The following is a 24,265-nucleotide window of genomic DNA, read 5'->3' as shown; positions in this document are numbered from 1 at the left end:
TGCAGGGGTGTCGTGTCCGATTGTCAGTCAGCTCTCCGCAGCATCAGCACCAGCACCAGGCGCATTACAGCAAGGTCTGCAGTCGATCTGTTTCCTAGCTTCTCGCATCGATAACACATAGTCCCGATAGCGATGGACACCTCCGGTAAAGAGAAAGAGGCCATCCAGCTAATGGCGGAGGCTGACAAGAAGGTCAAGTCGTCCGGGTCGTTCCTCGGTGGCATGTTTGGGTAAGATGTTCTTGTCATGCGTCGCAGGTTTATAAGGCAAAACCGAGTTAGCTAGAGTAGCTAGCCCCCGATTCGACTGAAAATACGAGGGGGATGGGTAGGGAGAACAAACTGTATTTGAATGAACTGGCAAAATCTGGATAATAACGATTTTTTGGTTTTTACAGTGCCCACAATTAATATTTGCACATAAACTGGGAAATGTAGCCTACTGTGTGTTTGTCGCAGTATCCGGGTAGGTATGCTACGCTTATTGAATTGCGCAGCCAAACGCTGTGATGAATGACATGTTGAGGAGGCGATGCTATCAAACAGTCATGTAGGCCTGCGCTGTGTTTGTCAGCTCTCGTCCTGTTGCGAATGGAACGTATTTAACCGTGTCCGGGCCTAGCGAGTCTGGCGTGATGTGTGCCTGGGCCTACGGTGCTATTGCGAGCCTGACATGACCACGGTGCTAGCCAGCGATACTGTTGTGTGTTTCAGAGGGAATCACAAGGTGGAGGACGCGTGCGAGATGTATGCCAGAGCAGCCAACATGTTCAAGATGGCCAAGAATTGGAATGGTAGCTCGCTATCTCTCTGTCACAAGCTTCCTGTCATTCTCATTCCCTACACAAGGTGTGGTGTGTGTGTGTAGCGATGATGGTGTGTGCGTGTGTGTTTCAGCTGCAGGGAACGCTTTCTGCCAGGCTGCAAGGCTCCACATGCAGCAGCAGAATAAACTGGACTCGGCCACCAGCTTCGTTGATGCTGGCAACGCCTACAAAAAGGCCGATCCTCAGGGTGAGCACCATACACACACGAGGGCGCGCACACACACACACACACACGGACAGACTCTGTTTCTGTAATTTCGTCAATTGCCTCTTGTTCTTTCATCCATCTCTCTCCTGTCCTTCCCTACTCTCTTCTCTCCTGCCCCCATAGAGGCAATCAACTGCCTAAATGCAGCCATTGATATCTACACTGATATGGTAAGACTGACCATGTCGCCTGTGTGTATTCGTGTATGAATGTGAGGTGTTTGTGTTGAGGGTGGATGTGAGGCGTGTGTGTGTTGAGAGTGAATGTGAGGTGTGTGTGTTTGTGTTGAGAGTGGATGTGAGGTGTGTGTGTGTTGAGAGTGAATGTGAGGGGTGCGTGTGTGTGTGTGTGTTGAGGGTGGATACGTGGCACGGTATTTGACACCAATCTTACCTGTGTGTTCCAGGGCAGGTTCACCATCGCAGCCAAACACCACATCACCATCGCTGAGGTGTACGAGTCTGAGCTGGTGGATATAGAAAAGGTATGGAGACACACACACGAACAAGGTCAGACACACAAAAACACACGCACACACAGCTATACACACAGGTTAGACACACATTCTGTATACACACACACACAGGCTCAAACACGTACATGAGCAAACACACCACAATATGAACCACACACACAACAGTAGAGTGGAAACAGATATGGGACAGATGCCCTTCCCGCATGGGTGTCACGAGACTGTTTGTCTTGCTGTGGTTGTCTAGGCGATCGCCCACTATGAGCAGGCTGCAGACTATTATAAGGGGGAGGAGTCTAACAGGTGAGTCACACACGTACCTAATCCAATCAAACATGCTATCTGTATGGCTCACTGTCTATCTCTAACGGTCTCTCCCCCAATCTTTCTCTCTTGTTCTCCCTCCTTCCTCACTCCCTCCTTTCTCTGTCTCATTTCCTCTCTCTCTCTCTTACGTACTACCTCTCTTTCTCTCTCCCTCTCTCTCTCTCTCTCTCTCTCTCTTACTTTCTCTCTTTCTCTATATCTCTCTCTCTCTTACTTTCTCTATCTCTCTCTCTCTCTCTCTTACTTTCTCTCTTTCTCTCCCCATTTCTCTAGATACCTTTTCATGCTCTCTCTTTCATCTCGATTTTAATTTTCCAAGGCGTGTCAGTCTTGTCGATGTGTCTATCTGTCTGAGCCTTCTATCTCCTCTCTCATCAGTTCTGCCAATAAGTGTCTGCTGAAAGTTGGCCACTACAGTGCCCAGCTGGAGCAGTATCAAAAAGCCATTGAGATCTACGAACAGGTCTGTGTGTGTGCGCGCCTCTCTGCGTGTCCATCTGTTGTTATGTGACTACGTGGTGGTGAAACACAATAATGTGTGTGTGTGTGTCAGGTTGCCACTAATACCATGGATAACCCACTGTTGAAGTACAATGCGAAGGAGTATTTCTTCAAAGCTTCCCTGTGTCACTTCATCGTAGACGAGCTCAACGCTAAGGTACTGCTCCTAGTACGCAACACGAGGATAGCCACTGCTATCAGTAGTTATCATGTGTGTTCAAGTATTGTGTGTGGGTGTGTGTGTGTATTCCAGCTGGCCATAGAAAAGTATGAGGAGATGTTTCCTGCCTTTGCGGACTCCAGAGAGTGCAAGCTGTTAAAGGTAAACAGCGCCCACACACACACTTTTGACCAAGTTGCCATCCCCCTGACAGTGTTGCTAGGTCGATATTGCCCTTCTCTCTGGCACTCCTCCGATAACCCCTCCCCCCCTCACCCCTTCCCCTCCCGACCATGTCCCCCCACCCCCCTGCAGAAACTTCTGGATGCTCACGAGGAGCAGAACTGCGAGGCGTTCACGGAGGCTGTGAAGGAGTATGACTCTGTGTCTCGTCTGGACCAATGGCTGACCACCATGCTGCTGCGCATTAAGAAGACCATTCAGGGAGATGCTGGGGACCTCAAATAGGGAGGGAGGGAGAAAGGGAGAAAGAATAAGGGAGGAGTCATGAGAGGGAGGGGGAGTGGGTTAGAGCAGGGGGTGGGGTAAGGTTTGTGTGTCGTCGTCAGTGTAAATATACTGTTAGCTTCTAACACTCTGCATGTAACACTCACAACCTTTCCCAGACCCTCCCTGGAACATTGGACCGTCCTTCCTACAACCTTCCTACAACCTTCCTACAATCTTCCTACATCTTTCCTACATCCTTCCTACAACCTTCTCGTAATATTTCTGCATCCTCTTAACATCCTTCCTACAATCTCTCCACTGTCTTTACAATGACACTTTTTGGTTCTTGTTTCAAAGTAAGTGTTGGCCTGTACAGATTGATTGAGTGTGTGTGTGTGTGTGTGTGTGTGTGTGTGTGTGTGTGTGTGTGTGTGTGTGTGTGTGTGTGTGCGCGCGCGCGGGTGTATGAGTGAGACAGAGAGAGGAAATGAAAGGGGTGTGTGTTGTTGTGGTATTATAATAGTATAACGTTATGAGATATATATATATATATATATATATATAGGACTATGTTAAGGTCCAGTGTTAAACTTGTGTCAACGTAATGGTTCTTGTCCATCCTGTAATGTGTGATTACTGTGTGGCCACTAGGGAGCGCTCTTACACACAGTTGGAGGCTGGGGTGCACCCGAAAGATCATTTCTATAGCATCCTAATATCAAATGCATATATATCATTATTGACGTGCATACATACATTATATATTATCACTGTATCATACATAAGCATTGTTACAGTCAAATGGTAAGTGTTATATCAAGAAGATATAGCAAGATATAGAAGATTGATATGTCTGATCTATTCAGAAAGGTTTCAAGGACACTGTTACGCCTGTAAGTGGGGTTTCTGATCACATGGAGAAAGATGGCAATATTCTATTTAATTAGGTAGCTAGCTAACTGCTGGGCTAAGTATAACTTATTATTAAGTATATAGTACTTGACCAAGGTTAACTTCCTCCAAGCCTCCAGGTCGCTTGGCGACTACCCTAGTGGCTGACTGCTGTCTATGTGCTGTGCTGTCTGTGCATGTTGTCATGGTGACATATGTGGTGTTGTAAAACAGCGAGGGTCCATCCCCAATCCCCGGACCCAGAGTTGTAGTCATCCAGGTATCACGTTTGTATGGTGTATCATGTGCTGAAAAGATGTACATTAATAAAATATCTCCACACTTGACTCTTGGATTGGTTGAGGAAGTATTTTGGTGAAAACCAAATATTTTGTCACAAGCTATAGGATGCCATCTCTTCGTAGAATGATCAGGTGGCGTTTTTGGCATTATTTAATGAACGCAACGTTCGCTGGCAGCGTTTCAAACGCTTTGTGGCAGTTGGGCTTTAATTGATACGCGAGCTACCGTGAAAATTATCTAATGGAGGATTGTTTGAGATCTGACACTAACCTCCCCATACGAGTGGGAAGGTATTTGTTAAAAAAGAAATTGGAGGACGGCATTTTTAAAGCAGTGGACGCACACAGCGGACACGAAGTTGTTTGCAAGGTTATTAGCCAACTGATTTTGTATGTTCTTTGTAGCCTAATGAGCCTGATGAGTCTGATCAGCGCTTTATATTCCAGGTACTTGATTATACGCGCTACCGGGAGGCTCTGTGCATGTACTCTCAACTCCCCGCTCACCCAAACATCAACCAGGTGCTGGATGTGATTCTCGGAGAAGCGCGTTCCTTCGTCTTCTTCCCACGGAGTTTTGGGAACTTGCATGCGCTTTTACGCACTTGTCGCAGGCTTCACGAGGACACGGCAAGGATACTCTTCCGCCAGCTGGTGTCCGCGGTGGCGCATTGTCATAATCACGGACTTGTGCTAAGGGACATCAAGCTAAAAACGTTTGTGTTCAAGAACAAAGAGAGGTTTGTGTGAATTGATTGTTGAAGCACTCCTTGTCATTAGCCAGATAGTGTTAATTTGCCATTTATGTTAACTTATAGCATGTGCTTGTCTGTTTTGTGCATTTGCGTGTGTACGTGTCAGGACTGTGCTGATGTTGGAGAGTGTGGAGGATGCAGTCCTCAAGCAGGGAGTAGACTACCCCCTATCGACAAACCTTTCCCCCTACACCAGCCCAGAGATGCTGCAGGCCACGGAGGACGCTGCTGGGGGGGTGTCTGGAGCTGATAGGGGGGTGTCTGGACCCGTGTTGACCAGTACCAGGTCTGCAGATGTCTGGGCTCTGGGGGTGATGCTCCATGCCATGCTATTAGGGCGCTACCCAGAGAGGACAGGACTTACCGGAGGGGGTGTGGTCTCGCCTCATGCCCAGTGTATGATTCGCTCAGCTTTACATTCTAACCCTGCCCTCCGTCTCTCCGCCTCCGAGTTACTGACCCACCCCTGGCTCAGCTCTCAGCGACGCCCGCTCCCCACTGCACACACTCGCAGTCACACACACGACCAGACGGTGCCTACCTGACACATACGGATATACGCACCTACAGCCAGGGTGTCCCTACCTGAAAGACAATGTGCTGAATAACACAAACCCAGTCTTCTGTAGTGCTGCTGGCTGTATTTGTCTTGAGGGAATTCAAATAAAGTGTATTTTGCAGATTTCTGTAGTATTTTGTCCAAAATGTGGGTGGAACGGTCACCTGCTCAGTGTTATCGGTTTGACAGGTGCAATGAGCTGTCAGCGCATTCAATTAATCATACCTCACAGAATACCAAACAGATTTTCACACTGTTTTTTTTTGCTGCAAAGGTCATAAATATAGCTACATATGGTTCGGCATATTTTAATATTCTTAGTGCTAAACAGTAATAGAATATTCCAATATTTGAAAATAAAGTGACCAGACGTCCAAGATCCAAACTGGGAACATATCCCGAAAAATAGGGAAAAAACGGGAACATGAAGAAAAAAAATGAACAATACGTCTTCAAAAACAAAACGGGGACAGAGGTCGTTTATTTTTTCAACAAGAGACTCCGTGTCAACCTGAGTTCAGGTTGTCGATGCCAAACTGTGTCTCCTCAATGTTCCCCAAGCAGAACAACATCCTCCATTCCGAACTCCTCCCGGACGATCATCATTTACCTGCAACATATTACATGCCAACTTGAGCACGCGGTAAGCGTCCATCCTTACACATACTTTCTTGCCAGTCACCGGATGCCAGAAACTGGTTTGAAGCGGCTCTCGTGAGTCTCCCTTCAGCTCACAGTCCACCCAAGTTGGTTGCACGCTGACATTGGAGGCAAGCCCATCCATTGGTACACAAATATCACCCAAATGCACCGTGCATGCAGCTCCTCCAAAGCATGACTGACAAGGACCCTTCGAGTCTCTGGAGAGAGAGACTTGGTCAGGAAGTAAGCCATGGGAGACTTTGACTCGACTTCGACTTGACTTACATTTAGCAGACGCTCTTATCCAGAGCGACTTACAGTAAGTACAGGGACATTCCCCCCGAGGCAAGTAGGGTGAAGTGCCTTGCCCAAGGACACAACGTCATTTGGCGCAGCCGGGAATCAAACTGGCGACCTTCAGATTACTAGCCCGATTCCCTAACCGCTCAGCCACCTGACTCCCTATGTCCTTCCTTCCCAGACTTCCAATGTCCTTGTAGGCCAACCCCCATGAACACAAGAGCCTCGGTAGCAACACCGTGTTTTCTGATGAACATGGCATCCAACGTGAGTGAAACACATCCATATTGAACCTGGTCTCCCTGGCACCTTCTCTCCAGCACATCCAGCCACCGCTTGTTCAGGCCAGGCTTGGCATCCACCTATAAAAGGGTTTTGAGAAGAAGCTATTCAACGTGTCTGCATCAGTCATTTCCCAAAATTCATATCGGACAACATGAAGCCTACCTTTGTAACGTATGCGGATGTGGGAGGGGAAAATGTCGAGTCTCTCGGAGGTATTTGTATGCCTTTGGACCGTGGAGATGGAGCATGAGCGCAAACTCTCTGTAGTCCTTGGTGTACCCATGGCCCTGCTTTGCCATGAGGTCTATCTGAAGATCTGAAATGTTATGATTTATAATGAATAAGTCCCCTTAAAGATAATAAATATGGAGGGTCATCTAGAGAGTAAGAATAACACGTACATTAATTTCAAAGTGCACATTCTTTTCTTACCGGAGTAGAATTCAAGCTTCTCTTTGAGCTCTTCATTAATGAGGTTCTTTTTCCTCAAATCCCCCAAAAGACTTGTCACGGTGGTCTTTGCCCTCTTTTCTCTGGCCATGGCATTCTTCTTCTCTCGCTCCAGACTTTCCAGTCTTGCCAAGGCTTCATTGAGTCGGGTCTTAACAGCGGTAGGAGAAGCAGGCAAGGCATAGCCATGATCCTAGTAGAAAGAGGGATGAACATGGTGTGAGTAATGTTTCACTTCACAAACATCACTTTGACACCACTCGTTTATGGCCCACATTCTTTCTTATAGTTATCACGTTTCAAAGCCACTGCCAGCACTGTGTGTGTGTGTGTTTGTGTGTGTATGTCCAGGAACATTATGATATGATTTTGAAAGTAGAAATATTCACATCATTAGGCTGAGGTTGTGGAGGTGAGGTCGCCGTTTCTTGGGCATCCTGAGAGGCCACGGACATGCTTTCTTCAGCTCTTCTGGAGGTAGACGTAGTCCTGCCCTTTTCCAACTAAAATGAAGAAGCATAATACCTAATACAGTATATACATATAAAGGGATAAGTATATCACCCCGCCCTGTGATTCATAATAGAATATTTACATTTATGAATACTCATAGCCTTATGATGATACACCTACTCTTTGGAGGTGAACCGAGAAGCTGAAGACGGATGGGATAACACCATCTCGGAGTCGGATAATCTGACCCGTCCTATCAAAATCGCCCTGCTTAAAATGTTGACTGCAAAGCACTGATGAATCACTTGCGGTGAATCCTTCTCTCCTCAGAGCCACTTCCCACTTCTTCCTCATATATTTGTCCTTGGGAAACCTTCCAAATGAAAACGGAAGATTTGGGAGTCTACACAAATACATTTCAAAAAGGGGGTCAAGCTTATTTTCTTCCTTCACATTTCTTAGAACCTTTCTTCAACCAAACTATTTTGATGCATATCTGATGACAATGAACCAAGGTTGCTGAAATTGTGAATAAGCTTGTTTGCAAACCATTCTACAGACAGATGTTCAGTTGCCTTTATTTTAGGTAAGTGGGGTGGGTGTGTGACATGGGAGGTATCTTACTTTTGTTAGAGTGAATTACGTGTGATTAATACACAGTGTTGGGCAAGCTACTTGGAAATTGTAGTGAGCTAAGATATCAGTTGCTTTGTCATTAATAAAGCTTCACTACACAATAGCTACCACCCAGTCAAATGTAACACAAACACAGTAGGCTAGTTCACTACATAGGAAGCTACTTTAAGTTGCGCTAATTTTACATGACAAGAAAAGTGTAGCTTGTGTGGCCAAGCTACTTGATAAATAATAAAGAAGTTAAGCTGCTGAAACGTTACTCGATTCAGGAAATAGTGAAGCTTCCACCAAAATACTAAGTTAATAGCGATTTCAGTACAGTAATATCAAAGATCCTTGCTCCTAAGTTCTCAACTCTCTGGTAATATTATATTCCCAAAATACAAACAATAGTACAGTAATGTTAAATCTTACTTGTGAAAACTAATCCCCCGAGCCCTATTTGCGAGGGTCCGCCTATTTGAGCAAGCATATGCTGCACAGTGGTCTGGCATCTTGTTTCTTCTGCTACCTCGCAATGTTGTTTGCAATCTGCCATTAAGGGAAAGAAGAAGAAATGCTAACACGGATATGTTGAGCGTTTCCTGTTGTGTCAACAGGAAATTATCAGGCCAACTTAGCATTAATGTACTAGTGGCAAAAAAAAATTAATCACGCTTTTGAAATAAATTCTTCGTGAAGTTAGTAACATAGGCAAAAATGCCGCGTATTATGATCAAAGGAGGGGTGTGGAGGAACACAGAGGTATGTTTACAGAATTAACTACGTACAGTCTAGCTTTGTTAACATTAGCTACATTATAGCGCCTTTTGGTTATCGTCAGTTTACTTGTACTTGCACCATATAGCTAGGCTAGCTTGTTAGCAAGCTATCGTTAGCTCTCTACTCGTACAAGTTAGCTCTACTTATTGCAACCCGTTATATTGAGGAATAAATAATTTTCAATTTGCAAAGTAAAGCTTTGTGGGAATACTATTTTGGCAGTGCACTAACATGTAATATAATAATAATAATAATTCACAATCATGGCCATCATTTGCATATTCAGATTAAGCATTCGAGTTATTATAAACCCCAGTTTATTCCTAGTGAAAGAGTAAAAGTCATGCTCAGTTTGGCGGTCGACCAAATATTTACCCGTGTGTGCGTCCCCGCTCCAGGACGAAATCCTCAAGGCAGCAGTGATGAAGTATGGGAAGAACCAGTGGTCTCGGATCTCTTCCATGCTTCACCGCAAGTCTGCTAAACAGTGCAAAGCCCGCTGGTTAGTGTCAGACTTTGTTCTGTTTCTGAGTCTCAAAGGTGTAAATATTGTCTACCGTTAGTGTGTCGAACGCATTTGTTTGCTGTGTGTGCAGGTATGAATGGCTGGACCCCAGCATCAAGAAGACCGAGTGGTCTCGGGAGGAGGAGGAGAAGCTGCTTCACCTGGCCAAGCTGATGCCCACCCAGTGGAGGACCATCGCCCCCATCATAGGACGCACTGCTGCCCAGTGTCTGGAGCACTATGAGTTCCTGCTGTAAGACACGCATGCGTTTGGGAACGCATCCATGCACATTTGCATACACACACATTATTGTGTCTGGGCACATCTGACAGGTGTGTGTGTGTGTGTGTTTAGAGACAAAGCAGCCCAGAAGGACAACGAGAAAGACACCGCAGACGACCCCGGGAATCTGAAGCTTTGAGAGATTGACCCCAACTCTGAGACCAAGCCTACCAGACCAGACCTTTTGGACATGGATGAAGGTACGCACTCAGGCACACACACAATAACATGATCAAACAGGGATGCTTATGGTGTATGATAATGTGTGTGTGTACGTGTGTCAGGACTGTGCTGATGTTGGAGAGTGTGGAGGATGCAGTCCTCAAGCAGGGAGTAGACTACCCCCTATCGACAAACCTTTCCCCCTACACCAGCCCAGAGATGCTGCAGGCCACGGAGGACGCTGCTGGGGGGGTGTCTGGAGCTGATAGGGGGGTGTCTGGACCCGTGTTGACCAGTACCAGGTCTGCAGATGTCTGGGCTTTGGGGGTGATGCTCCATGCCATGCTATTAGGGCGCTACCCAGAGAGGACAGGACTTACCGGAGGGCGAGGGGGTGTGGTCTCGTCTCATTCCCGATGTGTGATTCGCTCAGCTTTACATTCTAACCCTGCCCTCCATCTCTCTGCCTCTGAGTTACTGACCCACCCTTGGCTCAGCTCTCAGCCACGCCCACTCCCCACTGCACACACTCGCAGTCACACACACGACCAGACAGTGCCTACCTGACACATACAGATATACGCACATACAGCCAGGGTGTCCCTACCTGAAAGACAATGTGCTGACTAACACAAACCCAGTCTTCTGTAGTGCTGCTGGCTGTATTTGTCTTGAGGCAATTCAAATAAAGTGTATTTCACAGATTTCTGTCATATATTGTCCAAAATGTGTGTGGTGTGTGCCATGTGTTTGTGTGTCCTGGGTGGAAACTGAATGTTTTGCTGCATGAAAGTAACAGCTGTTACTCATCTGTCAAACTAGCAATGGAAAGGACTTCTGCTGTCTGGTGACACCCATCAATATGATGAGTAGAAATGCTCACAAAGGATTAGCATTCATTTATTAAGGAATGAATATTAGGAATAGCTTACAGGTTCAACTGTCTGCTAGGAAATGGTGGAGAGGAGCAGGACCCATTTCTATTGTACCTGTACTTGTTGCAAATGGCAAATGTATACATTTGAATTGGAAACTAGTGTCTTCAAGTTTCTCCTGGTGTTTCCTATCTCATGTTGATGGTTTTAGGAATCAGTTTGCGGCAAATGCAAAGAAGGACAGAAGAGGATGATTGGGAGATTTGTGGAGCTATTTTAACTTATTCGGGAAACTAGATGGAGTGCAAGGTGTAGGTGTTAAGTTTATTTAATGATTTTTTAAATGTAATTATGAAATGTATGCATTTATTGGATTCACACCGGCCTCACACTCCCGAACAGTAGGTGGTGGTAATAACCTCGCAACGTTGGTTGCAATTTGCCATTAAAGGGAAAGAAGAAGAAATACTAACACGGATATCTGGAGCGTTTCCTGTTGTGTTAACACGCTCGGCTTTGTAGCTTGCCTGTTTTGACTATCAGGCCAACTTAGCCTATCTGTAGTAGCAACTATTTTTTAAACACATTTCGGAAATAATTTCTTCGTGAAGTTAGTAACACACATCGGCAAAGATGCCGCGTATTATGATCAAAGGAGGGGTGTGGAGGAACACGGAGGTATGTTTACAGAATTAACTACGTAGCCTAGCTTTGCTAACATTAGCCACGTTAGCGCCTTTTGATTATCGTCAGTTTACTTATAGTATTACACTATATGGCTTGTTAGCAAGCTAACGTTAGCTCCCTACAAAACGTACATGTTACTTATTGACACCCGTTATATTTAGGAATAATTTATTTTAAATTTGCAAAGTAAAGCTTTGTTGAAACACTATTTCGGCAATGTACTAATATGTAGGCAGCACACGAAATGGTGAAAATAATCAGGTCTATTAGAAATGTTGAAGACCAAATAGTTTACGTCACAAAGTTCCCAATCATGGCCAACCCACATTTGCATATGCAGATTAAACATTCGAGTTATCACAAGTTGTCATGTTCAATTTTGCGATCGACCAAATATTTACCCGTGTCTGCGTCCCCTTTCCAGGATGAAATCCTCAAGGCAGCAGTGATGAAGTATGGGAAGAACCAGTGGTCTCGTATCGCTTCCCTGCTTCACCGCAAGTCTGCTAAACAGTGCAAAGCCCGCTGGTGAGTGTCAGACTTTGGTCTGTTTGAGTCTTAAAAGTGTGAATATTGTCTACCGTTAGTGTGTCGAACGCATTTGTTTGCTGTGTGTGCAGGTATGAATGGCTGGACCCCAGCATCAAGAAGACCGAGTGGTCTCGGGAGGAGGAGGAGAAGCTGCTTCACCTGGCCAAGCTGATGCCCACCCAGTGGAGGACCATCGCCCCCATCATAGGACGCACTGCTGCCCAGTGTCTGGAGCACTATGAGTTCCTGCTGTAAGACACGCATGCGTTTGGGAACGCATCCATGCACATTTGCAGACACACACATTACTGTGTCTGGGCACCTCTGACAGTCGTGTGTGTGTGTGTGTTTAGAGACAAAGCAGCCCAGAGGGACAACGAGGAAGACACCGCAGACGACCCCAGGAAGCTGAAGCCTGGAGAGATTGACCCCAACCCTGAGACCAAGCCTGCCAGACCAGACCCTGTGGACATGGACGAAGGCATGCACTTAGTCACGCATGCAGGCACACACACAACAACATGATCAAACAGGGATGCTTATGGTGTATGATAATGTGTGTGTACGCGTGTGTAGATGAGTTGGAGATGCTGTCGGAGGCCAGGGCCAGACTGGCCAACACACAAGGCAAGAAGGCCAAGAGGAAAGCCAGGGAGAAGCAGCTGGAGGAGGCCAGGTAACACACACACACACACACACTGCCCAGTCTGAGGAGAAGACCCAGCTCCAGTGGGTGATAGTTTCAGGAGGTCGAGATTCGGGAGGTGGTCAGCTAACCCTAATGTGTGTGTGTGTGTGTGTGTGTGTGTGCGTGTCCAGGCGTTTGGCAGCGCTGCAGAAGCGCAGGGAGCTGCGCGCCGCCGGCATCGACGTGCAGAAGAAGAGGAAGAAGAAGCGAGGCGTGGACTACAACGCTGAGATCCCCTTTGAGAAGAAGCCCTCGCAGGGCTTCTACGACACCAGCATGGAGCTGTACCAGGGCCTGGAGCCCAACTTCAAACGCCTGCGACAACAGCACCTGGACGGCGAGCTGCGCAAGTCAGTCCACGCCCCCCCCCCCCACACACACACATATTCACACACTAAACTGATTTTATGGTTTGTTTTGGTTAGTTTTGGACTCTCCGTTTGGCATGTCTGCTGAAAAACCCCCAGACAACGCCCCTTTTCTAAACTTCTCTGGTGAACGTCGTCTCGGGTCGCTCACCTGAAGCCGTTCGTTTCATAGGCTCATATCCGTCTTGGCGTCCCTTTTGTAATTGTTGCTGTGCAGTGAGAAGGAGGAGCGGGAGAGGAAGAGAGACCGACAGAAGATCAAGAAGAAGAAGGAGTCCGATCTGCCCTCCGCCATCCTGCAGACCAGCGGAGTGTCCGAGTTCACCAGGAAGCGCAGCAAGCTGGTGCTGCCTGCACCCCAGGTAACCCCAACCCCTCTCATCTTCACCCCCCTCATCCCCAACCACTTCATCCCCAACCCCTCTCATCCTCAACCTCTTTATCTTCAACCTCTTCATCCCCAACCTCTTCATCCCCAACCTCTTCATCCCCAACCTCCTCCGCACCCCCCTCATCCCCACCAACAGTAGTGATCCCAACTGACCAATGAGTTTTAGTTTTACATCCAGAGGTGGACAGATTGGGTGTTGGCTACATAGCCCTAATGTGTGTGTGTGTGTGTGTGTGTGCAGATCTCCGACGCTGAGCTGGAGGAGGTGGTGAAGCTGGGCCAGGCCAGCGAAGTGGCCCGTCAGACAGCTGAGGAGTCCGGCATCACTAACTCGGCCTCCTCGGCCCTCCTGTCCGAGTACAGCGTCACCAACAGCTCCATGGGAACCGCCCTGCGCACCCCAAAGACCCCCGCAGCCCAGGACAAGATCCTGCAGGTACACACACACTCGCACACACTCACCTTGATCACTCACACACGCGGTCCACAATACACACCGGCTCTCTACACACACGTCACACAACCCCGCTCCTCCCCCCCCTTCCAGGAGGCCCAGAACCTGATGGCCCTGACCAACGTGGACACGCCCCTGAAGGGTGGGCTCAACACCCCGCTGCACCAGAGCGACTTCTCTGGAGTCACGCCTCAGAGACAGGCGGTGCAGACGCCCAACACCGTCCTCACCACGCCCTTCAGGTACACACACACACACACATGCGTCTAGACACAGGTATCCCAGACTCACGACTCTCCCTTCAGATAGACCCAGTCAGCGTTGGTGATGACGGTGTGTTTGTGTAGGACTCCGGGGCCAGGGTCAGAAGGCATGATGACCCCCCAAGGCGGGATGACCCCCAAGGTGGCAGGGACCCCTGGACTGACCCCCGCTCGCACCCCCCTCCGAGACAAGCTCAACATCAACACTGAGGAGCAGCTGGCTGACCCTGCCTTTGCCAAGCACCTGGTAACTTGCCACCTGTGTATCTGTCTGACTACCCGTCTGTCTAACTACCCGTCTGTCTGACTACCAGTCTGACCAGATGTCTGTCTGACTAGATGTCTGTCTGACTACCCGTCTCTGACTACCTGTTTGACTAGATGTCTGTCTGACTACCCGTCTGTCTGGCTACCTGTCTGACATTTCCACCTGTTTGCGTCTCTGTCCACCTGCCTATCTGACTCTGTGTGTGTGTGTGTGTGTGTGTGTGTGTGTGTGTGTGTGTGTGTGTGTGTGTGTGTGTGTGTGTGTGTGTGTGTGTGTGTGTGTGTGTGTGTGTGTGTGTGTAAACAGCAGAGGGAGTCGCGGGAGCAGCTGAAGCTGGGGCTGCTGTCTCTGCCGCTCCCTAAGAACGACTTTGAGATCGTCCTGCCTGAGAACGCCGAGAGAGAGCTGGAGGAGGCGGAGACCGACCACGGCTACATCGAGGACGCATCCGAGATAGAGCACGGCAAACAGGTACACGCACATACACACACACACACTGTTGTATCTGGAGCTGGAGCGGGCGTCTGGAAGAGGTGTGTTTGTGTTGCAGGTTGCTCGGGAGCTGGAGAAGGAGAAGGAGCTGAAGATGAGACACACTTCTGTCCAGAGGAGCCTGCCCAGACCAACGGAGGTAAACCCACAAGGAGACCATCATCCACCTCCATGCTGTAGAGCCCGTGTCAATTCCGTCTGTCTCTCTCTCTGTCTGACTTTCTGTGCGCGGGTGTCTCTCTCCCTCTCTCTCTAGGTGAACGAGTCCATCCTCCGTCCGAGCGGAGCCGAGCCGCTGTCTGAGCTGCAGCAGGCCGAGGAGCTGATCAAGCAGGAGATGATCACCATGCTGCACCACGACTGCCTGCACCACCCCGCCCCCAGCGGGCCCAGCCAACCGCAGCGCAGCAAGAGCCGAGGCCCCGCCTCCACCTCCAACAACGCCGAGCACATCGCCTACCTGGACTCGCACCTGTACCAGACAGTCAGCAACGAGGAGCTGGCCCAGGTGAGACCAACGTCCCTGCAGGACCGAGTCCAGACGACACACGTTTACGACCGACCAATCAGGAGCAAGAACCTACCCCAGGTGACAAACGACCTCCCAGTCCCACTGTCTAATGTGTGTGTGTGCAGGCAGGAGAGCTGCTCAGTGCAGAGATGGAGGTGGTGCGTGGGGGGATGGGCCACGGGGACCTGTCCATGGAGGCCTACTGCCAGGTATGGGAGGAGTGCTACGGCCAGGTGCTCTACCTGTCTGGCCAGGCCAGGTACACGCGGGCCAACCTGGCCTCCAAGAAGGACCGCCTGGACAGCCTGGAGAAAAAGCTGGAGGTGGGGGCAGGCTGTCTCTCTCTACACGCACTCTCTCTCTCCACACACACGCTCTCTCCACGCATACTATCTCTCTCTGTCCAGGTCAACCGGGGTCACATGACGTGCGAGGCGCGACGCGCGGCGCGGCTGGAGAAGCGTCTGAAGGTGCTGCTGGGGGGCTACCAGTCGCGCGCCCTGGGCCTGCTGAAGCAGCACCAGGAGCTGTGGGAGCAGGTGGAGCAGAGCGCCGTGGAGTTGCACACCTTCCACCTGCTCAAGAAGCAGGAGGACAGCGCCATCCCCCGCAGGAAGGAGGTACGCACACACACACACACACACACAAGCTCTCACACACGCGCACACTTTGGGGTTGAATGTCTTAGAAGCTCTGATCGGGAGAAGACGGCTTTAGGCTTAGTTTGGGGGTCAGATGGCTGAGCGGTTAGGGAATCGGGCTGTTCACATCACAAGGTTGACGGTTCGACTCCCGGCTATGCCAAATGACGTTGTGTCCTTGGGCAAGGCACTTCACCCTACTTGCCTCGGGGGGAATGTCCCTGTACTTACTGTAAGTCGCTCTGGATAAGAGCGTCTGCTAAATGTAATGTAGGTTTTAATACAGGTGTATACTCGGTTTGACATATTTCCCTTCTCTTTCCCCTTCTCCTCTACTGCCCCCCCCCCTCTCTCCTCTCTCTCCCCCTCTCCTCTCTCCCCCTCTCCTCTCTCCCCCACTCCTCTCTCTCCCCCTCCTCTCTCCCCCACTCTTCTCTCTCCCTCTCCTCTCTCTCCCCCACTCTTCTCTCTCCCCCACCTCTCTCCCTTCTCCTTTCCCCCACTCCTCTCTCTACACCTTCTCTCTCTCCCCCACTCCTCTCTCTACCCCTCCCCTCTCTTTACCCCTCCTCTCTCTCCCTTCTCCTTTCTCCCCTTCCTCTCTCCCCTCCTCTCTCTCCCCCTCCCCTCTCTCTACCCCTCTCTCCCCCACTCCTCTCTCTCCCCCAGGCTCTCAAGGAGGATGTGGAGCGGCAGCAGGAGAGGGAGAAGGAGCTGCAGCAGAGATATGGAGACCTGCTGATGGAGAAGGAGGCACTGCTCACAGCCAAATACTGACTCTCTCTCTCACACACACCGTACACGCGCCTGAAAATGTCCATTTGGAGCTGAGAAACTCCGCCTCTGTGTGCTGATGTCACAGTGATGTCGTAGCCCCAGCGTTGTGAGCATGCCCAGTAGTGTCTTGTTCCTGCTCTTTATTTCAACTGTCTTTTAAAAGATAAATCCAATAAATGTTTCTTTAGAGAGCTCTGTGTGTGTCGTTTCTGTCTGGGTCGAAAAGCAGAAGTCACAAGAAGAATTGAATGATCATTTTATTCCAAAGTATAAGGTGAAATATCAACATTTCTAGACAAAAGAAACTACAAAACAACTGGTCTGGCTTTCTATCCTTTCTCCTCCCTCCATCATGTGACCCCATCACTCAGCAGGCCAGGAAGGCCATCCCACTGCGCCTGTAGGAGCTCTGAGGAAGGAGAGGAGAGAGGGTGGGGAGGAGGAGGAGGGAATAGGAGAGAGGGTGGAGAGGAAGAAGGAGAGAATAGGAGAGAGGGTGGGGAGGAGGAGGAGAGAATAGGCAAGATGGAGAGGAAGGAGACAATAGGAGAGAGGGTGGCGAACAAATCAAGAATCTGATCTAGGATCGACTTAGGACACTCACTTGGACCCGGAATCTCGGGCGTGTGTAAATGTTTACCGTGTGTGTGTAACTGTAGCGTCTGATGGCTTCTCGGATGTGGCAGGGCTGTATTGCTCCACTGGGGGGCTCCACACTCACTGTTGAGCTCTGCAACACACACACACACAGATTAACAACACGGGCAGGGTTTGAGCCCATCTGTGGCTGTCTCGGAGCGTGAGGCGACCCCATCAGGTACCTTCTTGCGTTTCCTCTGTCGACTCCTGCTGCTCTCCCCGTTACCCTGGGGGAGGGGCTTAGAAGAGTGGGAGGAGCTTGGCGTGGAGGGGGGCGTGTTCTCCGGAGAATCTGGATCTTTTTTTACCTGGAGAGAGAGAGAGATAGTATCAGTGCTTGTGTGTGTTACCTCTGTGTTGTGGTAGTGGATTGTGTGCGTGTGTTACTGTGTTGCTGTGGAGTGTGAGTGTGTGTTAGCTCTGTATTGATGTGGTAGTGGATTGTGTGTGTGTGTGTTACCTATGTGTTGCTGTGGAGTGTGTGTGTGTGTTACCTCTGTGTTGCTGTGGAGTGTGTGTGTGTGTTACCTCTGTGTTGCTGTGGAGTGTGTGTGTGTTACCTCTGTGTTGCTGTGGAGTGTGTGTGTGTTACCACTGTGTTGCTGTGGTAGTGGATGTAGTTGGCAGCGATGACATGACTGAAAGGGCCGGTCTTGGGACTCATGTCTTGTTTTACCAGCAGAGACAGATCTACAATCTGTGCGCACACACACACATTCACCATATGAATGCATCAGTACCACATTATTTAAAAAGAGAGCCTTGACTTAAAAAGTAATGTAAAAGGTTATGTGAGGTACTGTGTACAGAGGTGTCTGCCCTCTACACTCTCTGGCTCCTCCCACCACGGAACATTCTAGAGCTCTGGGGAAGCCTTTACCTGAGCAACCGTCTCATAGGCCAGGTAGGACAGGATCTCCATGGCGACAGCATTGGGTTTCACCTCCAAGCTGCTACAGTCCAGCCAATCACGGAACTTTGAGGCCTTCTTAGCTGCGCACACACACAAAGGATGGTACAGGATCATCTACCGTGGCAAGAGAGGAGCAGTGAGTGGGAGAGAGGAGAGAAGGATCAGGAGAGGAGGGGAGAAGCAGTGAGTGGGAGAGGAGGAGAGAAGCAGTGAGTGGGAGAGGAGGAGAGAAGCAGAGAGTGGGAGAGGAGGAGAGAAGCAGAGAGTGGGAGAGGAGGAGAGAAGCAGTGAGTGGGAGAGGAGGGGAGAAGCAGAGAGTAGGAGAGGAGAGAAGGATCAGAGGAGAGGAGAGAAGGATTAGAGGGAGAGGAGAGAAAGATTAGAGGGAGAGGAGAGTTAGAGGGTAGAATGGAACCTCACCAAAGCTGAGCTGACGACTCTCACAGAACTCAGAGTACTGAGCAGGGTCCATGTTCCTAGAGTGTCTCTCTAGCCTCTACACACACACACACACACACACACACACACACACACACAAGAAATGATAAAACCCCCCCAAAAGATTATACGTCTGTCAAGGTCAGGTTATGATCATAGTAAGGTTAAGGCTGACAACAGTCATGGTACAGTGTCATATTTTGAAGACACGATGACCCCCTGACCTCCAGTCGCTCCTGCTTGATCTCGTCCAGAGTGTTGGTGAGGGACAGGAACTCCCCGGTCTGGTCCACCCAGGACAGGAAGTCCACCATCAGACGCTGGCGCTTGTTACCCCCCGGCAACGGTGGACCTATCTTTGTGGGCGTGACGGAAAGAAAAGGGATAAGGAGAGAGAGAGAGAACAATGGAGAGAGGGGGGGTCACTGGGCATGCGAGAGAGAATGAGGAAGGGAGAGGGAGAGGAGTGAACTGAGAGAGAGACTGTACCTGACTCGAGTGGTTCCTCGTCTTCGATGTTCTTCAGGACTTTAGACTTATAGTCCCGGAACTGCATGTACCGCAAGAGTCTGGCCAGCTTCCTCTAGGGGACAGAGATGAGGAAGACTATTTTGAGGTGACGGGGTTAGATGATGAACAATGAACAGGAAGCCATCTCGTCCCAACAGGTGGTCAGAAAAAGTAGCCAATCAGCTGTCACCTTGTCTTTCCTCATCACAAACAGGATGTCTTCCGCTGAGATGACCCTTGACCCCCGCAGCACGGCCCCCTCGCACGCCTGATGCAGCTACAAACACACATACACACAGATTAGTGACTGATGCCAAAATAAGAAGAGGGCTCAGTGTGTGTGTGTGGGAGGGGGGGCTGTTACCAAGTTGATGAGTTGAGTGTGAACTATATCCTCCACCAGAGCAGCGGTATCATGTAGTGGCCTGCGAGCATCTCCGAGAGCAAACCTAAAACACCAGCACGCACACACGCACGCGCACGCACACACAAACACTGAGCCCTCTCGTCTTTTTGCATAGAGGAACCACTTCCCCGACACACACACCTGCCCGTCAGCAACGATGGAGCCCACATCCTGACTCCCTTTTTCCCAGCCCTACCTTAACAGAGAGAGAGGGCCTTCTGTGATTGGAGAGAGAGAGAGAGAGAGAGAGAGAGAGAGAGAGAGAGAGAGAGAGAGAGAGAGGAGAGAGAGAGAGAGAGAGAGAGAGAGAGAGAGAGAGAGAGAGAGAGAGAGAGAGAGAGAGGAGAGAGAGAGAGAGGAGAGAGAGAGAGAGAGAGAGAGAGAGAGAGAGAGAGAGAGAGAGGGGGGGGGAGAGAGAGAGAGACAGGGAGAATAGAGGGAGAGAAAAGAGAGACCGAATAGAGAGAGGTAGGGAGGGAATAGAGGGAGAGAAGAGAGGGAGAGGGAGGAGAAGACTAGGTAGCATGAGGGGTTAAGGCTGGTTAAACATAGACGACACCCCATTCTCTTTGACCACACCACCACAGCCAGACCATCAGAACCACAGGACTCTCACGACCACAGGTGGACCACCGCACCGAGTGAGTACCCTTCCAAACCTTCTCATAGACGTTTCTAAACTGCTCGTTCACTAACACGTACTGTGTGACTGTGTGCGTGTGCATGTGTTGTCTATATACCACCTAAGCTAGGCCCATGGCGTCCAATAGTCTTTTCGCGAGAGGGAACCCAGGTCTTTGCTGGGGTGAGTAACATACTTCTCCTCTGTGCTAACACTTTGGCCACCCTACAATGGGGCACCTGTGTCCACTAAAATCATTGTTGAACCGTGCGGGTTTGAATATTCCACATGAAACTAATCTGTGTCTGTATTCTAACACCAAGCTATATCGAGGTCAGTGACTGTGTCGGTGCTTTAACCCTGTGCATGTTGGGGACTGTGACAAACAGACATATATAGATGGTTGGTAACACCATGCTCTGTGGACAGACATACAGATAGATAGATGGTAACAACATGCTCTGTAGGCAGACAGACAGACAGACAGACAGACAGACAGACAGACAGACAGACAGACAGACAGACAGACAGACAGACAGACAGACAGACAGACAGACAGACAGACGGTAACACCATGCTCTGTAGACAGACAGACAGACGGAAGTGAGGATTTGATGGACGGATGGATAAATCAGGCTGACAGACATTTAGACATCTATAAGATATATACATAGCGAGATAGATACAGAGAGAGATAAGTAGATAGACATATGGATAGACAGAGACCGATGAATAGATAGATAGATTAATTTGATATGTACATCATGCTCTGTAGTTCAGGGATGAAGCTGGTACGGTTGGAGGGGCGGTCCCTCGAGTAGCTGGAGGAGGAGCTAGCCATGGGACTGCTCATCACCACGGCCACCTGCAAACACATTACCCCCCCCCCCACACACACACACACACAGATACACACACACACACACGTTTAACAACGCAGACAGCTAGATATACACACACTGAACCACTTACAGAGATTAGTGTGTACAAAAACACAGCAAGACGCACGCGCACGCACGCACCTGAGGTCAGGCTGAGTTCTGGGGACGCCGGTCTGATTTATGCAACAGGATCTCCCATTCAGCCAGAACTAAAGACAGGCAAATCAGAAGCTATAATCTCTCTGTCACTCACTCACTCACTCACTCACTCACTCACACTCTCTCTCTCTCTCTCTCTCTCTCTCTCTCTCTCTCTCTCTCTCTCTCTCTCTCTCTCTCTCTCTCTCTCTTACACATACACACACACACACACACACTGACACTCTCACATACACATGCCTACATATACACACTCTCAGACACAAAAGATGAGGTTCAGCATGGCTGCCTTCTAAACCACTGCCTTCCTTTGGTCGGTCACAGCATCTGACTGTCAAATGCAGCTATTCCTGTATTCAAACCTGTGGTTCATTGGGATTTGAGGGCGCACATGCATATATATAGACACACACGCGCGCACGCACGCACACACACACACATACTGACAGGTAGACGTGATCGAGAAGGCTGGCTAGCTAAACGAACGTAGCCAGCTAATTAAGTACCACCGAGACAAAGACAGACAGTTGTGTGTAAGGACAGTCTATTTACCAGCTGTATGTCGGGGCTTTTTCACCTGACAGTTGATTTCGTGCAGCGCTGTTCTGTGAACTTGGAGTGTCGTTAGGTTCTCAAAGTAAATGGTTGGAAGCTACTACCGTACAAAATGTTGGCGTCGCACCTCGATGATGCACTGGGAGTGAATCTAGTTGTGATTAGGGCACAGCGCCATCTAGTGTGACTGCAGATATCTACCCTGTCACAGCCTGAATAATTAATGACCGCCAATCCTTTGTGCTCGTCCCATAGATCCCATAGTGAACCGGACATTCAGCCCTCCAGCGAGCACGCACCAGCCGCCGGTCTCAGTTACGCCAGACAGTCTCCAAGCTGAGCGCAAGATCACCTCCTCTGCGCAACGACCACGCGCGCATGATCCCGGGAACACCATAGAGATCCCCGCCGGGCTCGTGCGCACGGATAGTCCCAACTTTATCTGCTCGCACCTACCGGCACACTGGCGCTGCAACAAGACCCTTCCGCGCGCCTTTACGGTGATCACCTCCCGCCCACACCCATAGATGCTTATTTATGATTCCTCTCATGTCCGGCCAGACCAGAGAAATGTGGTGATGGTTGTGAACGTGTCATAACTGGTGGGCAACAGGAGCCGCCAGCGCACCTGTGACCAAATGAATCCCCCTTCTCACACACACCTTTCCGTCTGTGCAGGTGCACGCCCTGGGTGAGGTAAGCGAAGGGGTCGTTGTCACGGTGATGGCGGGGAACGATGAGAACTGTTCGGCGGAGCTGAGGAATGCGTCCACGGTGATGAAAGGAGGCGCGGCTCGCTTCAATGACCTCCGCTTCATAGGGCGTAGTGGAAGAGGTATACACACACACACACACACCACACCACACAAACATACATGTGTGTCAATTCGACTCTGATGCTGGATGTGTGTGTGTGTGTGTGTGTGTAGGTAAAAGTTTCACCCTGACTATCACAGTGCTGAGCAGTCCTCCTCAAGTGGCGACTATCCAGAGAGCCATCAAGGTCACCGTGGATGGACCCCGTGAACCCCGCCGTGAGCACTCACACACAGTCTCTCACGCACACAATCATGCACACACACACACCCACGCTACACATACATACAAAATACACACACATACAAATACACACACATACCATCACCGCCCCATGACACCCATCCACACAAGGCTGATGTGTACTCTTGTGCTTCTCTCTGATAGGTCACAGACAGAAGTTGGGGGAGGGGCCCAAAATGGGACTTTTTCGGGTTGCCGTGCCAACGAGCCCTCACCTGCTCAACAGTCTCACCAATCCTACCGCAGGTGTGTGTGTGTCTTTAGACGGTGCGGTGTGTGTTATGCGACCGGCTACAGGAGAGGGAGGAGCTAGCTAGTCTGTATGGAGATGTTGCACTCACATTTACTGTGCTACTATCAACACAGCTTCAAGCTTCATAAGTCCTCAGTCCCTTTTGTTACTTCGAAACTTCTCAGATCCACAGAGTCAATCTTACAGACAGTTGGACGGAGGGAGATTGTTTATGCAAGTCTCAGAATGTGTGTGTGTGTGAACTTGTATGAACTATGACCCTGTCTGTTTCCTAGACGCCAGGCAGTCCCTGCCCTCCCCTCCCTGGACTTATGAGCAGTCCTATCTGGCTCAGGTGGCCACGCCCTTCTCTTCCCGAACACCCAGCCTATCAGGTACACATTTACACAACAATGGTGATGTGAAGGCTCTGGAATGACCTGCTGACCTACGTATGTGTGTGTGTGTATCAGGAGTGTGCGAGCTGAGCTCGGGATTCGATCGGCGTTTCCTGCCCCTGTCGTCTGCACCCAGAATGCACTACTCATCGTTCCCCTACTCCTCGTCTCCCACAACTCCTGCTTACAACTCCTTCCGTTCCCCTCCCTACTCGGCCTCCCCGCAGTCCCACAGTGGTACCCTCCAGCCCTGTTATGCAGTTTATGGAAGCTCGACCGGAACGAACCAACTGTACATCGGGATGGGGGACCACATCCCTACAACCCCACTAGCTGTTGAAATGGATGGGGCTGTGCAAGGCAGCCAGGGGGAGGAGCCTGTTTGGCGGCCATATTGATAAACTGGTGGGAGCTTATTGTTGTGGAGTGTGTCAGGCATTATTTAAGTTGGTGTGTGTACTGTAATACAGACTTAAATGCGTGTGTGGTATGGCGTGAAACAAGCAAATAACTGAACAATCAGGACGAAGGTTTCATTTTCAACGCCAACACAGCCTTGAGGAATAGAGATGGACCGT

At 49.7% G+C, this 24,265-nt stretch overlaps 6 protein-coding genes across 9 annotated transcripts; 4 read left to right on the top strand and 2 right to left on the bottom strand.

Moving 5' to 3' along the window:
- Window positions 1-4: 4 nt before the first annotated feature.
- On the top strand, window positions 5-4,198 carry napba (N-ethylmaleimide-sensitive factor attachment protein, beta a). The gene is made up of 10 exons (XM_047030623.1): window positions 5-230; window positions 714-793; window positions 897-1,013; window positions 1,158-1,204; window positions 1,441-1,518; window positions 1,754-1,809; window positions 2,212-2,296; window positions 2,387-2,491; window positions 2,588-2,656; window positions 2,810-4,198. Exons 1-10 carry the CDS (start codon window positions 133-135, stop codon window positions 2,960-2,962), a joined length of 888 nt encoding a protein of 295 aa, XP_046886579.1. The 5' UTR covers window positions 5-132; the 3' UTR covers window positions 2,963-4,198.
- A 1,717-nt stretch (window positions 4,199-5,915) lies between these two features.
- On the bottom strand, window positions 5,916-8,840 carry LOC124474464 (THAP domain-containing protein 6-like). 2 transcript variants are annotated; one of them, XM_047030619.1, is made up of 6 exons: window positions 8,632-8,840; window positions 7,762-7,984; window positions 7,518-7,631; window positions 7,111-7,321; window positions 6,841-6,994; window positions 5,916-6,755 (listed from the first exon to the last, which is right to left on the bottom strand). In XM_047030619.1, exons 1-6 carry the CDS (start codon window positions 8,838-8,840, stop codon window positions 6,734-6,736), a joined length of 933 nt encoding a protein of 310 aa, XP_046886575.1. In that variant the 3' UTR covers window positions 5,916-6,733. The 2 variants fall into 2 exon arrangements, with proteins under 2 accessions (XP_046886575.1, XP_046886576.1); XM_047030620.1 differs by having other exon boundaries at window positions 7,762-7,954.
- Window positions 8,807-10,633, top strand: LOC124474484 (cell division cycle 5-like protein). Of its 3 annotated transcripts, none has more exons than XR_006956825.1 (5): window positions 8,807-8,961; window positions 9,378-9,481; window positions 9,576-9,737; window positions 9,840-9,967; window positions 10,142-10,633. XR_006956825.1 is itself a non-coding variant. In XM_047030649.1 (4 exons), exons 1-4 carry the CDS (start codon window positions 8,917-8,919, stop codon window positions 9,904-9,906), a joined length of 378 nt encoding a protein of 125 aa, XP_046886605.1. In that variant the 5' UTR covers window positions 8,874-8,916; the 3' UTR covers window positions 9,907-10,633. The 3 variants fall into 3 exon arrangements, 1 of the variants encoding a protein (XP_046886605.1); XR_006956824.1 differs by having other exon boundaries at window positions 8,874-8,961; window positions 10,052-10,633; XM_047030649.1 differs by having other exon boundaries at window positions 8,874-8,961; window positions 9,840-10,633.
- Window positions 10,634-11,267: 634 nt separating this feature from the next.
- cdc5l (CDC5 cell division cycle 5-like (S. pombe)) lies at window positions 11,268-17,066 on the top strand. The gene is made up of 16 exons (XM_047030548.1): window positions 11,268-11,482; window positions 11,916-12,019; window positions 12,112-12,273; window positions 12,376-12,503; window positions 12,599-12,698; window positions 12,842-13,060; window positions 13,296-13,440; window positions 13,711-13,905; window positions 14,017-14,165; window positions 14,271-14,433; window positions 14,761-14,925; window positions 15,005-15,085; window positions 15,203-15,454; window positions 15,583-15,780; window positions 15,865-16,077; window positions 16,768-17,066. The coding sequence occupies exons 1-16, from the start codon at window positions 11,438-11,440 to the stop codon at window positions 16,873-16,875; spliced, it is 2,427 nt and encodes an 808-aa protein (XP_046886504.1). The 5' UTR covers window positions 11,268-11,437; the 3' UTR covers window positions 16,876-17,066.
- A 48-nt stretch (window positions 17,067-17,114) lies between these two features.
- supt3h (SPT3 homolog, SAGA and STAGA complex component) lies at window positions 17,115-22,256 on the bottom strand. The gene is given in 14 exon segments (XM_047030613.1): window positions 17,115-17,284; window positions 17,516-17,605; window positions 17,697-17,822; window positions 18,107-18,211; window positions 18,395-18,507; window positions 18,848-18,923; window positions 19,090-19,198; window positions 19,200-19,221; window positions 19,355-19,448; window positions 19,566-19,652; window positions 19,740-19,824; window positions 21,165-21,268; window positions 21,426-21,493; window positions 21,996-22,256. Coding segments are annotated over 12 exon segments (1,041 nt in total). The 5' UTR covers window positions 21,257-21,268; window positions 21,426-21,493; window positions 21,996-22,256; the 3' UTR covers window positions 17,115-17,242.
- runx2a (RUNX family transcription factor 2a) lies at window positions 20,232-24,185 on the top strand. The gene is made up of 8 exons (XM_047030610.1): window positions 20,232-20,422; window positions 20,530-20,586; window positions 22,254-22,498; window positions 22,677-22,833; window positions 22,928-23,032; window positions 23,202-23,303; window positions 23,586-23,684; window positions 23,763-24,185. Exons 2-8 carry the CDS (start codon window positions 20,538-20,540, stop codon window positions 24,083-24,085), a joined length of 1,080 nt encoding a protein of 359 aa, XP_046886566.1. The 5' UTR covers window positions 20,232-20,422; window positions 20,530-20,537; the 3' UTR covers window positions 24,086-24,185.
- Window positions 24,186-24,265: the final 80 nt, after the last annotated feature.

Source organism: Hypomesus transpacificus, chromosome 12 (genome assembly GCF_021917145.1).
Source record: "Hypomesus transpacificus isolate Combined female chromosome 12, fHypTra1, whole genome shotgun sequence".
In the NCBI taxonomy this organism is placed as follows: domain Eukaryota; kingdom Metazoa; phylum Chordata; class Actinopteri; order Osmeriformes; family Osmeridae; genus Hypomesus; species Hypomesus transpacificus.
Note: the sequence above shows the minus strand (reverse complement) of the source record. Positions and strands in the feature narration are given on the sequence as shown.

Excerpts from the sequence above, each read along its gene's own strand:
- napba (XM_047030623.1), top strand. The coding sequence starts at position 133 with ATGGACACCTCCGGTAAAGAGAAAGAGGCCATCCAGCTAATGGCGGAG. Across the intron at positions 1,205-1,440 it reads TTGATATCTACACTGATATG|GGCAGGTTCACCATCGCAGC; the intron begins GTAAGACTGACC and ends TGTGTGTTCCAG. Across the intron at positions 1,810-2,211 it reads AAGGGGGAGGAGTCTAACAG|TTCTGCCAATAAGTGTCTGC; the intron begins GTGAGTCACACA and ends CTCTCTCATCAG.
- LOC124474464 (XM_047030619.1), bottom strand. The coding sequence starts at position 8,840 with ATGCTAAGTTGGCCTGATAATTTCCTGTTGACACAACAGGAAACGCTC. Across the intron at positions 7,985-8,631 it reads CGGGGGATTAGTTTTCACAA|ACTCCCAAATCTTCCGTTTT; the intron begins GTAAGATTTAAC and ends GTATTTGTGTAG. Across the intron at positions 7,632-7,761 it reads TCTCGGTTCACCTCCAAAGA|TTGGAAAAGGGCAGGACTAC; the intron begins GTAGGTGTATCA and ends TCTTCATTTTAG.
- LOC124474484 (XM_047030649.1), top strand. The coding sequence starts at position 8,917 with ATGCCGCGTATTATGATCAAAGGAGGGGTGTGGAGGAACACAGAG. Across the intron at positions 8,962-9,377 it reads GGGTGTGGAGGAACACAGAG|GACGAAATCCTCAAGGCAGC; the intron begins GTATGTTTACAG and ends TCCCCGCTCCAG. Across the intron at positions 9,482-9,575 it reads AAACAGTGCAAAGCCCGCTG|GTATGAATGGCTGGACCCCA; the intron begins GTTAGTGTCAGA and ends CTGTGTGTGCAG.
- cdc5l (XM_047030548.1), top strand. The coding sequence starts at position 11,438 with ATGCCGCGTATTATGATCAAAGGAGGGGTGTGGAGGAACACGGAG. Across the intron at positions 12,274-12,375 it reads GAGCACTATGAGTTCCTGCT|AGACAAAGCAGCCCAGAGGG; the intron begins GTAAGACACGCA and ends GTGTGTGTTTAG. Across the intron at positions 13,906-14,016 it reads CCCAGGACAAGATCCTGCAG|GAGGCCCAGAACCTGATGGC; the intron begins GTACACACACAC and ends CCCCCCTTCCAG.
- runx2a (XM_047030610.1), top strand. The coding sequence starts at position 20,538 with ATGGCGTCCAATAGTCTTTTCGCGAGAGGGAACCCAGGTCTTTGCTGG. Across the intron at positions 22,499-22,676 it reads CCCTTCCGCGCGCCTTTACG|GTGCACGCCCTGGGTGAGGT; the intron begins GTGATCACCTCC and ends CCGTCTGTGCAG. Across the intron at positions 22,834-22,927 it reads CATAGGGCGTAGTGGAAGAG|GTAAAAGTTTCACCCTGACT; the intron begins GTATACACACAC and ends GTGTGTGTGTAG.